Genomic DNA, 15,773 nt, shown 5'->3' on the forward strand with positions numbered 1-15,773 from the left:
ACATAAACTGCTTCTGTAGTCAAAATCATGAGTTAACTCTCCCTAGTTTCAAGTAACTAGAAAAGTATTTTTTATAGCCCAAAAATGGGCTCTCAGGTTATTTGTGAGAAAGGCTATGGAATAGTATCTCAAAGTCTCTCTTCCCTTTACACTCTCTCATAGCTTTGGAGTGGAGAAGGCCACTCTCTGAATCACCCCCAGGTCCCCTGTAGCGACCTAGCTTTTCTCAGAATATCTTTCATTAAAATACCCCATGAATGAAATGTACACTTTCTGAGCTGATCTCAACCAGCGAGAATCAATACAAGCTTAGAACTAGAAATGCGATATGATTTAAGGTTTGTTTAATGGATTTCTTTCAGAGTCATATGCTGATAACTAATTCAAGTAATTCCTAGACTTGGGCAAATATCCCTGATCACCTCCCTCCACAAATTCATGACAATGAAAACGTAAAAAAAGGTAGAGATTATCCAGCGGAAGCATATTTGTGTTCCTGTTTATTTACATGTTGGTAAACTTAGGTGTCAGCTTTTCCATAAGTCCCCTCTGGAGGTCTGTAGTACTTGGGGAAAGCCATCAGCTGTAGCATGTTGAAAGCATACTTCCTGCATTTGATATTCTTCAGTACATTTTCTATGCGGCAGCCTTCTCTGGTGAAAGGGGAAAAAGGACAACTTCATGAAACACAGAATAAATAAATATGCTTTATTTGTCCAATGCAGAGTTGCAGCAACAGTCCAAGTAAAAATAACAAAGATTCAACTCTACATTTTTTTTTCACAAATGATGATACATCTTACAAAATTAAATCCTAGGCCAGGCCCAATACCATTATTGCCCTCAGAAAAAAGATGAGTAGAGTCCCTTTGCTCTTAACATATATTTAAGGTTTAATAAACTCTTTAAATATAATTTGTTCCACAATACAGCTTCATTTTCGTTTCATAAATATATCTGCCTTTTTATAACTTTTCCACAAATGAATTTCTCAGTCTCTTTAAAACACATGAACATCTATACATAGCCCTAAGGATGTAGGTTCTAGGAATAAGGCATTTAATTTATAAGTCTGGCCATATAGATTTTTAAAGGAAAGTTTCATCTCTATTTGACTGCATTATTTTAGCTGTGCAACGAAGAGGAAAATGGCTTTCCAGACAGCCTGGTCCAAGTCTCAGCTTTATCAAGAGGAGTGCTTGTGTACAGACAGTACAAAAGTCACAGGTGCTGAAAATGGGGCATCAAGACACAAACAAGACTTTGTTAAAAAGAATAGAAAAGTACTCTGAGAGCCAAATCAACCCAAACCATGGTTACAAACGGGTTCATTTAATTACAAAACATAAATAGCCATTCTCTCCAGAAAGTTACTTGACAGAAAAGGGTTAATTGCAGGAAAGAAATCACAGAAGTAACAGGTTAAAATATCAAACAGAAGATTCTATCAGCTGATGGTGACAGTGAGATCGGCACAGTGGAAATCAAGTCTGGAACCTCCCACATCTCTAGGACTTGTCTCAGGGTTTCAGGGTTTGTGCAAATTCAGTCTCAATTTCTTTAAATAAATTTAATGGGAAGAGGAAGAGGAGATGCAGAACGTAAAGCTTTCAGGATTCTGTTCTTTGTCTTATGCCAAAGACAGGAATTTAAAATTTCTTCTTGAGCTAGTTAACAGAGGGAAACACTTCTCCATAAACAAAAGAGCAAAATAATTCACTTAATGCATAGTACTTCTTTTTTTTAGATTCTAGGAAAAACACATAAAACACTTACAATTCAAACTTTTTTTTTAATTCTGTGACTCTGAAAATGTAGAAATTACAGCATTGTCCCCATAATTTAAAGTCCATTGTCAGTTGTAGAAAAGGAAGGAGTACAACATAAAACTTATTGGTATTTGGCTAAAAGTAATGCAAGACTTAAAATAAGCCACACAACTAGCAGGTGTGAGCTGACAAGCAGCAAGGCGACAGGATAGAAGTGTCGAGAAGTTGGCTTGTTATCAGTTAGACAGCCTGTTTCAGGATCATCAGATTCATTCAGTGCTCCCTGGGTTTGTCTGCTGTTAAACGGGGGGTGGGGAGTTAGGGGAGAAAAGAAAATAGTATAGCGTTCACACAGTAAAGAAACTTAAATATCCTGAAATACAACACATTATCTTATATAATACAGCAGTTTCAGATGAAGTTTTTATGCTAAATAGCCCCAAATGCATCCTGCGTCATTTTTCTAACTGGGCTTTTGTGCAGAAAGGAAGAGAGAAATGCTATGATGATATTCACATGGGTTGAATATGTACATGCACAAGAAAGAATCAGAGAAGCATAACGGGGCCAGTAGACAAGGCTACATGAATAAAACTAAAATATGGATCAGCCCATAAAAATAACCCGATAAGTACATCTTTGGAAAATGAAATGAGAAACACAGTATGTAGTGAAGGAAATGGATGTGTCTGGCACATTTAAACACACTGTCTATTGTTACTGTACCTATATAATGTATTTAAAGTTATAAAAATGATTTATGGAAATGGCTTGGTATTTAAAATGAATGAAATATCTGACATGTCATCCTTGCCAGCCATAAGACTAGTTTAACAAAACCCGACTCAGCACCCTTTCATCGGTTCAGCTCATAAATTATGTTGTCCTGCTCATCTTCCTAAAATGAAGCCAAATCTATCTCCTATGGACTCCAGGTCTGAAAAGAGATCCATATTTACAGAGTACATGTTGAAAAATAAAAGATTCTAAATTTCCAGGTTGTGTATTTTCTGTAAAAGTGAAAAATAAGCATTTGTAATTGGGCTTAAAAGCAGTTCCAATTACGGCACATCTGAAATATGCCATACTGATGTAAGTTGAAAATACAAATTCTTTTCTGTGGTATAGTTCATCAGTATTCAGAATTTCAGTCACTCTCAGTTGTCAAGGAGTTTTTGATCTCTGTCAGCTCCTCCGGGTTTTGAGGCAGAAAACCAGCTGTTGCTTGGTCTATGAACAGGGCTGTATATGCAAAGGTACCTTCTACACAAGCCCCTTAGCATCCGTGACCCCCTTTCAACCAGTTGCAGCTTCTGAAAACCTCCTACACAGAGATTTTTGACCTGGTGTCGATCACATCCAGTGGCCACATGTGGACAAACAGCAGTTGTAATTATTTCAAACAGCGATCTTAGTTTAAAACACCAAATCAATCACGCTGGGCTGGGCTCTGGTGCTTCCTTATTGTTCGGTAAAGACCTAAGGACTATGGAGCCAGTGCCAAAGTGAAATAGAATATTATCTGGAAAATGAGTGGTTTATTGAGTGAAAGGGAGGGCTGCATAATTCCTGTTGTCAGTTGTACTTGGTTACTTGTTTAACTTTCTACTGCTCACTAGGTAGGAAACATGCAGTAGATTTTAAAGTATGGATACCTTTGAATGTGACTAAGAAAAGCTTCTTTGTCTAATATTATTTCTCTAATATCATCTTCACTAACGCTCTCTCCTGTCCATTATTAAGATGAAGGTTATCTGTAGCAAATCTTAAGTTTGTTAAAACCTTGGTTCCTTTCCTTGTTAAGAGAGAAGTACAGACTCTCCTATATCATCTATCTATCTATCATAATATAAATATTACATTCTGATTACAAATTTAGGTTAAATATTAACCACAGTCTATCAATAATAGTATAGAATACTCTTTCTTTCTCAGTGGGGCCACCTGTAGACAGGCTCTGGCTGAGAAACAGACAACTGGCCGACCAGTAAGTTGAAAGGATCTTGTAACCGTCCTTACTCCAAATACAGGGGACTCATTCATACCAAATGGCTTTTTTTCCCTACAACTGCCAGAGCACATTTAATATTTTCCAAGTCTGCTTGTTGAATATGCCTTCCAAGTGAAAGTGCTACATTAAAAGATTTTTTTTGAGGGGCAATTTTATAATTGAATTAATTTGTTGCTTACTGACTGCAATCTCTGGAGATTAGAATAATATATTAAAAATGCCTCTGACATAGTCATTCTATTATTCAGCTGAAATTTGAAAGCAACGTAGCCTACAAGCCTGCCACAGCACATAGAGCTTGAGGCCCTGCCTATGTCACCAAGGGGACACAGGTGCTCTTGGGGCTGCTTCCTTGCTTCCTGCTAAGAACAGCACAAATGGTTATTTCTTCAGGGCCACAAATGAATTTTTCAGCACTCTGCTAGTGTAAATGCAAAGGATGTACTAAGTAATAATATTAGTAATTTCCTCCCTGGTAGATCACCATGGAAGCAAATCACAATGTTGTCTCCACTGAAAATGTGACATGATCTGACATTTAAGGGCAGTTACTGAATCTGCAGGATAGAAAATGATTTTTTTTTCCTTCAAAGACCGGTCAAAGCAATCACTTAAAATAGAAACAAGTAAAAGGAAATGCCTCACTCTTAAACACATCACTGCCTGCACAAGGAGACATTTCCTTAAATAAAACCCAGCGTGCGTGACTTGATGATATTTGCTTATTTCCCCCTCTTTTCTGTCAGCAACTATTGCTGTATCCTAGATCACAAGTCCCCCACTATAGGTATCCTCTCAAATCATTCAGACCTCTAAAGATAAAAGTTAGAATCCTCCTATCTCCCCCTGCTGGGTAATTATTCATGAATAGTATTGTTATTTGATAGTTTATTCCTTTAACCACTACAGCTCTTCAAGCTCCCCCAAAGGAAAATTACCAGTTAAAACTGAATTGAAAAATCTTTCCTTCTGACGAGAAAGCTGATTTCCTTTCATGCTAAAATGAGACTGTTTCACGTTTCATTACATCCAAGTTCGGAGCTATAGGCATACCATCTTGAAATGCTGAGCCAAGATTTTAGAGCCAGTATCTTACAGAACTTTATTTGAGTCTACATTCATCTGATAAATCGATCTTAATAGAGCATCATGTTTCAGGCTCTAGAATGTTGGATTGTGTCAGGTTTTAAACTGGCAGATCTGTGTAAAAATGAATATAATGTCGGTCTTTATCAAGAAGAGCTTTGAGAGTGGTACCTACATCATAAAATCAGAGATTCTTCAGATGTAGAGTGACTTTAAAAAGTCTTCAAGTTGAATTACACATTTCATAGATGAGAAAACAAATTTAAAGGCCTTGCCTGGGCTTCTACAACAGCAAGTTGCAAAAAAGGATCCTGAATATGTAGTTTGCCTGGTTCACAGTTTGCTTAAATGATAAGAAATAAGAGAAGAATTTTTTGTTTTCAGTTTAGATCAAGGTCCAGTGTGAAATTTAATGACTCAAAATACTCTTAGATGTCAAATTATCTACCAAAACTTTCCAAAATTTTAATTTATAATTAGAATATTGAAAGTATATTTCCAGGACTTTTGGAAAAAACTGCGCAGCTGTTTAAACAGAGGGGAAATTTTAATAAAAGAATATCAAGGTTGGGATAATTTCCACTGGCTTAGAATCAAGATTAGCATTGGTGGCTACTGAATCACCAGCAACATTTAAAATGATTTCTTCATTTTAACTGAATTTCAGAATCTAATTCAAAATACATTAGGTCAACCACAGGAAAAGCCCCTAAATTAAGAAATTACTTAGAAGACATAAGACTATGTCACTGCTTAGAATGTCCAGGTCATAGAGTGCTTCCAATAATCATAGACAAGTTTGCTACAAAAGAAAGAGCAGTATTATGCAAAATCGCACTCAGAGGAAGGAGTCCTCCCTGTAGGGCACTGCATGCACTTCTGGACATGACAGTCTAAGGGGAGGGCTACTGTGAACTAGAGGATACCAGAGCATGGTCACCAGGAAGATGATAGTGGGCTTGGGAACCTGGCAAATCAGAAAAGACTGAAGGCTACGGGAATGAGAAGAATTCCATTGGCTTAGAGCACAGGAACATTTATAGTTAAGTGGTTGTTGATTTCAGATAGTCAAAGATTCAGTAGTTTAAAGTCTGGGCAACTTGCAAATCAATGGAAGTGTTTGAAGTAAAGAAAGAGATCTCTCATGTACCATCCAATCATGTGATAGCTGCTTTATAGATATTATCTATTCATTCCTTACAAACAGTCCAACTGGTTAGAATTATTAGCTCCACAGGCAAAAAAGGATTATAAAACCTGTGCAAGTAGCAGACAGGGAATTTTTATCTTTGTCAAATGGAAAAACCACATTCCTTCTACTTTATGATTGTGATCCTTTGAGCACAGATTTCTCGCTACCTCTCAGAAACTGGCAGGTGTGATTTCTTGCTAGTTGCTTGATTAGATTAAGCAACTTCTAAAATTACTTTCATCTCTACCTTCCTGTGATTCTTTGATTCTGTTAAAACATAACTGCACACTCTAGAGATGCATATTTTTTCTACTAATAGAATAGGTGACAGTTCAATAAGAAATAGGGTATGGGGCAAAAATCAAAGAAGGCAAAGCACGTTGACACTGTATTTAATCTCTAAAGTGGTTCTTGCTCATTCTTATCTATTTTCAGAATTAAAAAAAACCAAAAGTGACATATTTCATTGTTTAATTCTCCCTGGTATCACTTTTTACATTCTTCTTCCAATTTCACTCTCTTAGTTTTACAAAGTGCCTGGAAAATAGGAATATCTTCTTGTCAGAAAAAGCAAGGCTCCAAGTAGTGACACTTTCAGATAATATTTAACATTGCTTTGAAAAGAAAGTGCAGATGCTCAGAAAAACAACTCAAGAAAGTTTGATGAAAGTGTCTTATAAACAACTTTAAAAAGGAAAAAAGAGAAAGAGAGAATGAATTTGAAGTATAATTGCTTCCATCAGACCATTTTCAGAGAATTGATTCCAATTTTGATCTTTGAATTTTAACAAGGAGAATACTTGGATGAGGTCCAGAAAGAAATATCATAAATGATTAAAGGGCTAAAGAAAAATGCTTATGAGGAAGTGTTTAAGGTTAGTTTTGTTTCAATAAAAGAAGGCTAAATGAGATGTGACTGCTATGTTTAACTGTATGTAAGACAGTGGTAAAATAATTTTGGAGGTATTACATTGTGTTTTGCTCTCATATTTTAGGCTGTAGCATAAAGCATGTGCCTCAGGGATTTTAGCAATGCTGAAAGCAAGCGCTGTCTGAACTAAATAGATTTGCTGTTCTTTAATCTTAGGACAGAGAAGATGAGGTGTCCATTGAGGGGGCAAGAGGATCTTTGAGGGTTGAAAGAGAAAAGAGCGGGAAAGGGAGAAGGAAAGGGAGGTACAGAAATGGAGAGGGGGAGGGAGGGAGGGAGAGGGAGAGGGAGAGGGAGAGAGAGAGAGAGAGAGAGAGAGAGAGAGAGAGAGAGAGAGAGGGAGAGAGGGAAACAGTGGGGAGAAGACAAAGGGACAAAAGTTGGTGCCCCGGAGGGTGAATCCCTGTGCATTGTTCTGTGTCTGTGCCTGGGGAGGGGTGGGGAGGTGCGCAGTATGGCAGGGCACAAGATGCATCTAGGGAGGCTCTCCCTAAGTCACTGGTCCACCTTGCCAACGGTTCCCTTGTCCTGAGCTCGGCTTGGATGTAAGGAAATGAAGGGGCTTAAAGATACCATAATGAATAGGAAATGGGCACATCAGCAGCTGATGACAGATATCGACAAGGCTTCCAGAAGTTTCAGTGCAAGATAAGACCCGTGGCAAGAGGAGAGCTCAAAATAATAGAGACTGACTTTGCACCAGCCTGGTTGGACAGGAGCTGAAATGTGGAATGAAGTTTGTTTAAGGAAATTATTTTAAAAGTAAACAAAACCAAACCATATACCTTAGTTCGTAAACAGGTAAATAGGGTGCTTCTACAAAGAAATAAGTACTTAGATGTGGATATACACCTAAAACTCATTTTCTATTTCCCATGCAGTGTTATTCGCCTTTCTTTGTACAAGAGCTCCTACAGGATGACTTAGTTTTGATGGCTTCAAAATAACAGTCAGAGAGAAGACACCAGACTAGTCACTAAAACACTCTGTAAATGTGTTTGTGGCTAAAAAGTACTTAAAAATATAAACAACCCTTGTCTCACTGCTCTAGTTTGGCACTCTCCTGGATTGGGGAGAACTTTTATACCCCAGTGAAGAGGAAAGTAACAAGCAAAAATATAAGACTTCTGATTCCATTCTTGATAAGTACCAGGCAGAGGATAATGAGGTAAATCCATTGAGAGCCAGATTTCCTGGTGGGGCTGTCCTTAGCTCCCAAATAAAAATAAAAGTCCATATATGCTCATGTTATTATGAAAGTAGCTTGGGAAGGTAGCGGGTATCAGTGACAACAGATACCCGTTTGGAATGTGTAACAGGAAAGAACATCAGCCCAGCTTCCCAACATCTGTTTGATTAAGTTTCAGTCTTCCCTTTTAATGGGAGAATGTTAAGATCTACCCAATAGGATTATTGAGAGATAATGTAAAGGCACCTGCACCTACCACATTCCCAACAATAGATATAAGTAAATAGGTAAATTTAAAAATTCCCTCTCTAGCCCTCCTTTTGTTAAATCTCAGTTTCCGTGCGGACAAGGAGTACCTTGACGAGATGTGCAGCTGCTCAGTCCCAGCTCTTTCTCCTCTAGTTCTCTCTAATGCTGAAGTGCCCCCAGGATTTAGGACAGCACACTTTACCTTCCTGTACTATATATACTGCCCTTAGGCAGTGTCAACCAGTCCCATGACTTAACTATCATTGTATGATGATGAATCTTAAATTTCTCTCTCTACTGTACACCTCTTCTCTGAATTACACACACATATATTGCATCTTCACTTGGATGCCTAATAGACATTTTAAGGTAATGAAGCATGGCAGAATATGCCACCCCCAAATATGCCACATTGGCAATAGGACTATTTTGAGCTAAAGGCACTTGAAAGAAACAGCAGGTGCAGGAAGAGTGCTCTGACCTCCCCCTTTCTTCCTGAAAGCAAGAGATAAAATTCCTGCGTGAAAGATGCCCTCTCTCTACCAGCAGGAAAGAAACATTCTTATCACCAGATATGGGGAGTCAATGCTGAGAGAATTCTATACAACAGACCTAGATGAAAGAATTCTTATCTTCCTTCAGCACCACACCCCGTGGCCCCATATATTTCAGTTATTTTTCCACAATTGCTTTTCTTTCTTCAACCTAGTATAAAAGTATTTAGGTTTTGACACTTCTTTGTGTCTTCATTTTCTGGTGAGAATTGCCATGTATATGTAAAATGTGTATGCTTTTCTCTCATTAATTTGTCTTAGGGCAGTTTAATTCTCAGACCCAGCCAGAGACCCTAAGGGGGCAGAGGAAAAGTTTTACCTTCAGTCCAGTTTCAAGGTCACTTCTTAACTTGAGTCCGCCTCCTCTGCCACCATCCCACATCAGCTCCTTCCTTCTTTCGCATCACAGAAAATGACACTCACCACTCTCAGACATTCATGTTAAGCACCTCAGTTCTCCCTGATTCTTCTGCCCTCTTTACACCCCACACCAGCCAGCCATCCATCCATCCATCCATCCATCCACCAATCGGACCACTTGGCAGCATCTCTACTGCTGCGACCTGCCTGTGCCCCTCCGTCATCTTGCTTGTACTAACAGAAACCGTTTTCCTGCCTTCACCACTCTTGCTCCTCTATTAAGTTTCAGTAAATCCTGATGTACCCATTTAGACAAATGGCAAAGCCACCAATGCACTCTTCTGGTTGTATCCTGAAACCATTTCCCAAAGAGCTTTTACAGAATGAAAATCCAGCTGCATCTCCGTCTCCCATAGGGAGCCAGGCTTGTCAAAATAGCAGCGGTGCTTATCCATCCGCAAGGAGATGGAAATATTTTCAACTGCTCAGCACTGAGACGAAGCTCCTGAATCATAAAGAAGTTCAGCTATATCTTCTTTCGCCACAATCTCTTGGGTTTCTCAGGTTTTTCAATCCCCTCCCATCCCTGCCATTTCTATAGGATTCCAGTCAGCGAGGTAAATCTGCCAACCTTTTTCAGTGGTGAACTCCTGTTCTGGGTTATCCTTGTTGCATCTGAAATGGATGGAGTTGAGTACGGACCAGTACCAACATCACCACCGCAGTATCAGTATTATTACACATTCATTTCCACCCCATGTTGGAATTGGACACGCCAAAAGAATCAGTTTAGAGTTTTTGCCCCTGGAATTGTCATTATCTTCTCTAGAAGGATAGGGTCTCTCTCTTTCTCCCCCTTTCAACCTTTTCCCATTTCTATCCCCAGCTCTCCCTTTATTCCCACCATCCCAAGCAAATAGCACATTGCTACAATTTATTTTATCAACTTCTGGAAGTCAAGGCTTATGAAAATCGTTGGGAAAGAGAATAAAAGACATTCAAGAATCTTAGAGTGTAGTTTTTGGATACAACAAGTGCATGGCTTAAAAACAACAGTTACACAACTGTTACACAATGACAGACTATAAAATATAAAATCCACCAAGGAGGAAGGACCCCAAGGTGTAACTCAAAGTGCTTTTTACATATATTATCACTAATATCTGCTGCAAGGATTCAAAGATCAGGGAAGGCATCTTAGAGAAATAAACTTTTGTTACGGATGATGAAGGCCGAATAGAATTTCAGTAGTTAGAAATTGGATGGGTTTGGGGGGATGTAAATAACATGGAAAGGCATGGAAACGGGAGAATGTCAGATGCACTTGGGAATGACCCACAGTCTGCTTTGGTTGTAATGGGGCAGCAGGAAATAGCAAAAGCAGGAATATTAAAATTAGGATACTTTCTATTTTTGTAGCTTATCTAGTTTAGACATTTTCTAAAATAAACACATATTTTGTGATAAGAAATGCAACTACATTGTTTTAAAATGATATGGGGCTATGTGGCAAACGTTTGTGTCATCGGTAAAAACTTAGAATTCTCTAAATGATGGGTGGACAAGCACTGAGGATTCGTGAGCAGTGGAGTGGTGTGATTAGCTGTGTACAGCACCTAGCCACAGTAGGCAGGATGGCTTGAGCCAGGACTGCGGCAGGGCTGGAATAAACCAGAGACATGGAGACCAGTTAGGAGGCTATTAAAATCGTCAAGGCAAGGAATGATCAGAGCTTCAACTTGGAGTGCAGGAGAAGGGTGAGGAAGTTACAGGTTCTAAAACAGAAGTAATTTGAAAAGTAGACTATATATTAAGAGTTTAGGTAGGGGAAGATCAGGGAGAGAAAGTAAAAAAAAAAAGTTCAGGTTTTAGGGGGAAATGCATTCTGTTCAAATATGCTGTTTTTTAAATTTTTATTTTTATTTTTTTATTGAATGAAAGATTCTTTAAGTTCTATAGTGCTTTATAGTTTTCAAAAGCTTCACACACAGATTTCATTTAATCCTGTAATAACCTTTTTTCCCCTCTACCCCTATATTGCCCCTCCCTCCTTCCCTCTCCCACTGGTAACTGCTAGTGTGTTCTCTATATCTGTGAATCTGCTGTGACTCTGCTTCTTTTTTGTTTTAATCACTAGTTGGTGTTATTTTTTAGATTCCACATATAAGTGATATCACACAGTATTTGTCTTCCTCTGTCTGACTTATTTCATGAAGCATAATGCCCTCCAAGTCCATCCATGTTGTTGCAAATGGCAGAATTTCATACTGCTTTATGGTTGAGTAATATTCCATTGTGTGTATATGTATATATACCTAATACATATACACACATACCACATCTTCTTTATGTATTTGTCTGTTGATGGACACTTAGGTTGCTTCCATGCCTTGGAAATTGTAAATAATGCTGCTTAAATATACCGTGTTTGATGCAAGACTTTTAGTTAGACATTTATAATACAAGGTAGGTCTAGACAGGATCTATACCATACATTTGGAATTTTCTGGCAAAAAGTGGGCTAATTAGATGAAGTCACCCATGTAGAGAGTATATGATGAGCAGAGATGAGGGCTGAGGGTAAAACTCTGGGGAATGCCTGCATTTGTAAGGCCTCTAAGGAAGGAGCAATGTAAGAAAACAGGCACAGATTCAAAGAAAGAGGATGTAACCAATGTGTCCGCTGGAGCACGGAGGTTGCAAAGTAACTAAAGGTCACTGGACTCCATAATTATGTGACTTGTAGCCTTTGACTTTCAGTAGAATTTTAGAAAGAGAAATTCGTTTATAATCAACTGATAAATGAGCAGCAAAGAATGGAAGGCATTTTATTCTATTTTAACTACTGTGCCCAGAGCCCTGATGGTGAAAGGAAGGAAGAAGAAAGACAGCACAGAGCCTCGAAGAGTCAAAAGGACTAATGAAACTGTTTTGGGATATGTGAAGTGGATATGCTTGGAGGGACAGAGGAAAGAGAATATGGGGAAGATTCAAGAAAATGGGATAGTTGGTCATCTCTTTGTTTTTCGGAAAAAATAGATATTTACGGGTTGAGGACTAGCTACAAAATAGAGAGCTTTCAATGTTTATCGAAAAGTCCTTACTAGGTAGGAATCTGCAAATCAAAGCATTTCCTGACTCATCTGAACATGGAATGGAAGGTAAACATAACCTAATTAGAAGCTTCATCTCTTTCCCCTTTGTGACACAATCAGAACTTTTCACAATATATCATCAGTGCTTTAGTAAACAAATAAAGCCAAGATTGACTTTCTGATCACCTAACCATTCATGCCACAATAACGAATGCCACAACTAGAACATCTACGCTTCTGGCAGTGCGGTTGGAGTAACATCTTTGCATACAGTTTTGAAGCCCAATGTCATGTAAGTCCCAAGAGTTTACACTTTACATTCACATACAAATTTCAATGTATATTTCTCCTGAACTGATGCCTTTTCATATGGCTCTTTGGAATGAAGCCTTCCCATGATCATATAAACATAAAAATTAGAAGCATTTTATCAACACATATGACTATCAGATTGACTATACTAGTATGCATTGTTCTGCTTCCTTTTTAATTTCTAATACTGCTAATGACCTGTAATTATCCATCACTTGATTTTGTAGCCAACATGTCATTTTCTGATTATGGCCACTGGGAAAAGCCTTACAACTGGCTTATCAGAACTTCAGTACCTCCCGGGAGCTAATACATGATATTAAAAGACATCCAGCTATCTTCTACTGATACAGATGGATGCTTCCTCTTGTTTTTCTGTTCAATTCTGGGTATTTCTTTTCCTTTTTAAAATTGGTTTGGTACTAATCTAAGTTATAAGCAATTGGCCATGGATCTTGATTAATTTCCCTTTGTGACCTATACCTCTCAAGCCCCTCTAAGGATATAGAATACAATGCCATGAGAATATTTCCTAAAATATTTGTGATGAAATGAGTTGGGAAAATGCTGAGTTAAAAACTCAAACAGGACTCTTTATTTACATATTTATCCAGGGAATATTTTTTGAGTACCAGCTTTGTGCCTTGAATAGTTTGAACTGACTACAATCTAAGAATAAAAAGAAAGAGGAAGGGGCAGTGATATAGAAAAAGCTGATGGATCCTGAAATGACAGAGACCCCAAAATTCCTGGCTGAAGAAATTGAACATTACTCTCTACGTAGTGGGAGTCACATGACTGAAGTTGAACTTCAGGAAAAACTCTTTGGGAGGAATGTGTAAAATAGATTAGAAGGTGAGGGACTAGAGAAAAGATCAATTAAGAGCCTACTGCAATGGTCCAGGTAAAAAGTAATAAAGGTCTGGAGTAAAGCAAAATAAATACAAATGAATGAGAGACTATATATATGATAGATGGGGAGGTGGGGTGAATCAACATCTTGAACCTGCCCTATAAAATGATAGACAGAGGTAGCAATTATAAATCATAAGACCCAGGAGAGAGTATTTTATCTCAGATACATTTTTTTCCTTCTCTGTCTGCTTTTGTAACTACACTGATGCAGATAATCAAACTGAGTCTAACAGAGCCATTATTTCTGTCACTTGCAACCATTTTCTGCAATAATTCTTGAAATGGCTGTGCTGTTTGCCAAACAGATGGCTATCGGGGAGAGTACAAAATATCACTCCGAGCCAACCATAGTAATGGCTCCGAGTCAAATTTCTGATTAAAATAAAAAATGTGTCAGTAATTTCATTCCAGTAGAACCAAAAGAATTCTAAGGGCACCACAATTTCCTTTTCCATCCATTTGGTTTGTGCTTTGTTCCACATCCGTCAGAAATCGTATTCTGTATCGACTCTCTTCTGTTCAATTGAGTAAGACACAGAGACACAGAGCTTAGAAAAAAGGGTCTTTTTTCCTACTTTCCTCTTGTTTAGGCTCCCTCTGAATTGCTTAAAGCTTTTCTTCAACTCAGATCGTTGGAGCTAGAAGGGAACCTTAAAGATCACCTTGTCCAACCCGTTCATTTTTCAGATGAGGAAGCAGAGGCCTCCAGAGGAGGACCAGGAACTCATAAGTCATCCACAGGGTACAGAGCTGGGATTGTGTGCAGAACAATTAGATTGATGATATTCTTCAGTTCTCACACAATGAAACAGAACCTCCTCTCACACCCCGTCCCTAACAGAGAGGAAGGAGCCCTTTTCTCATTCCTTAGGATTTATACACTGTGAGGACAAGGTGTCTGGTACCTTGTTTCGGGGAAATGCCCCCGGGCTTGGGAGGGAGCAGAGCTGGAGACTGTCCATATATGACTCACTGTGATCTCACTGTTCCTCAGAAATCCCTATGGTACTTTGGTTCCTTTTTCTAGATAATTATGGCATAAAATTAGCCTTTCTGAACCTGTCACTGTGGCAGCTGGTGTTCCAACTTAGAAACCACTGAGAATTCCAGGAAGGAAGAAAACTAATGGATGGATTCCTGTAACACTCATTCATAAAGCATCAACTAAGCTCACAGAGAGTTAATAATAAAGGGGACCACTTATTGAGTGCTGACTCTTTCACGAATGCCAATCACTTAACCCTAATGATCTCCTTTAACCTTTACACCACTTCTGTGAGGTAGGTACAGAGATTCATTTTGCAAATGGGACAACTTAAGAGACACTAGGTAGAATATCCAAACTTACACTGGTAATAGAGGTAGAGCTAGAATTTGAATCTGGTTCCTTCTGACTCCTAAGTCTGTGCTCTTAATACTGTGATATACTTTCCTTTTCTACATTCTGCATTGTGCCAGAAACTATGTAGATTATAGTACCTGTATACATGGCCTTACAGTCTACCCAGGGCAGCCCAGCATACCCAGAATTATTAGAGAAAAACATGTAGTATTGCCATACATGAAATAAAGGTTTTTAAAAAATTTTTTTACCAGTTTATTATAAATGATAATAAAATGATAACATAATATAGGATATTTCACATGCTACAATATGAATGAAATGATACTGAAGATGACAATCTGATGAAGAGGTAATAGGGTGAGGTCCACAGGGTCCCCCAGCACAGGAGTTTTTGTCCCTCATGGAACTGGGGTGTGTCACCTTCCCAGCATTTGGATGTGTTCACCAATCTGGAAGTTGATCAAATCTCTTTGTTCAAGAGTTTTTATAGAGCTTAATTTCCAGCCCCTCCCCCTTCCAATCCTCTATTCTGTTGGTCTTTCTGATGGCCAACCCCATCTTGATGCTATTTAGAGGCTCCAGTCTCAGAAATCTCATTAGCATAAACACCTATGTGCTCAAAAGGGATTTCTTTTTCTGTTTTTAAACTTTTTATTTTATATTATATAGAATTTGAAGAAGAATAGATACATGTATATGTACAACTGAATCACTTTGTTGTACACCTGAAACTAATACAACATTGTTAGTCGACTATACTCCAAT

General features: G+C 38.4%; 1 protein-coding gene across 7 annotated transcripts in view; it reads right to left on the reverse strand.

Moving 5' to 3' along the window:
* Positions 1-520: 520 nt before the first annotated feature.
* INPP4B (inositol polyphosphate-4-phosphatase type II B) overlaps positions 521-15,773 on the reverse strand; it is a 353,637-nt gene continuing 338,384 nt past the window's right edge. For 5 of the 7 annotated variants that reach the window (XM_060095092.1, XM_060095079.1, XM_060095076.1 and 2 more), the window contains one exon: positions 521-653. In XM_060095092.1, coding sequence (XP_059951075.1) covers positions 521-653 — 133 coding nt within the window. Of the gene's footprint in view, positions 654-1,890; positions 2,066-15,773 lie in introns of those variants that run through there. The other 2 variants (XM_060095081.1, XM_060095077.1) reach the window with 1 other exon arrangement.

The sequence above is a fragment of the Mesoplodon densirostris genome, chromosome 1, assembly GCF_025265405.1.
Source record: "Mesoplodon densirostris isolate mMesDen1 chromosome 1, mMesDen1 primary haplotype, whole genome shotgun sequence".
NCBI lineage: Eukaryota > Metazoa > Chordata > Mammalia > Artiodactyla > Ziphiidae > Mesoplodon > Mesoplodon densirostris.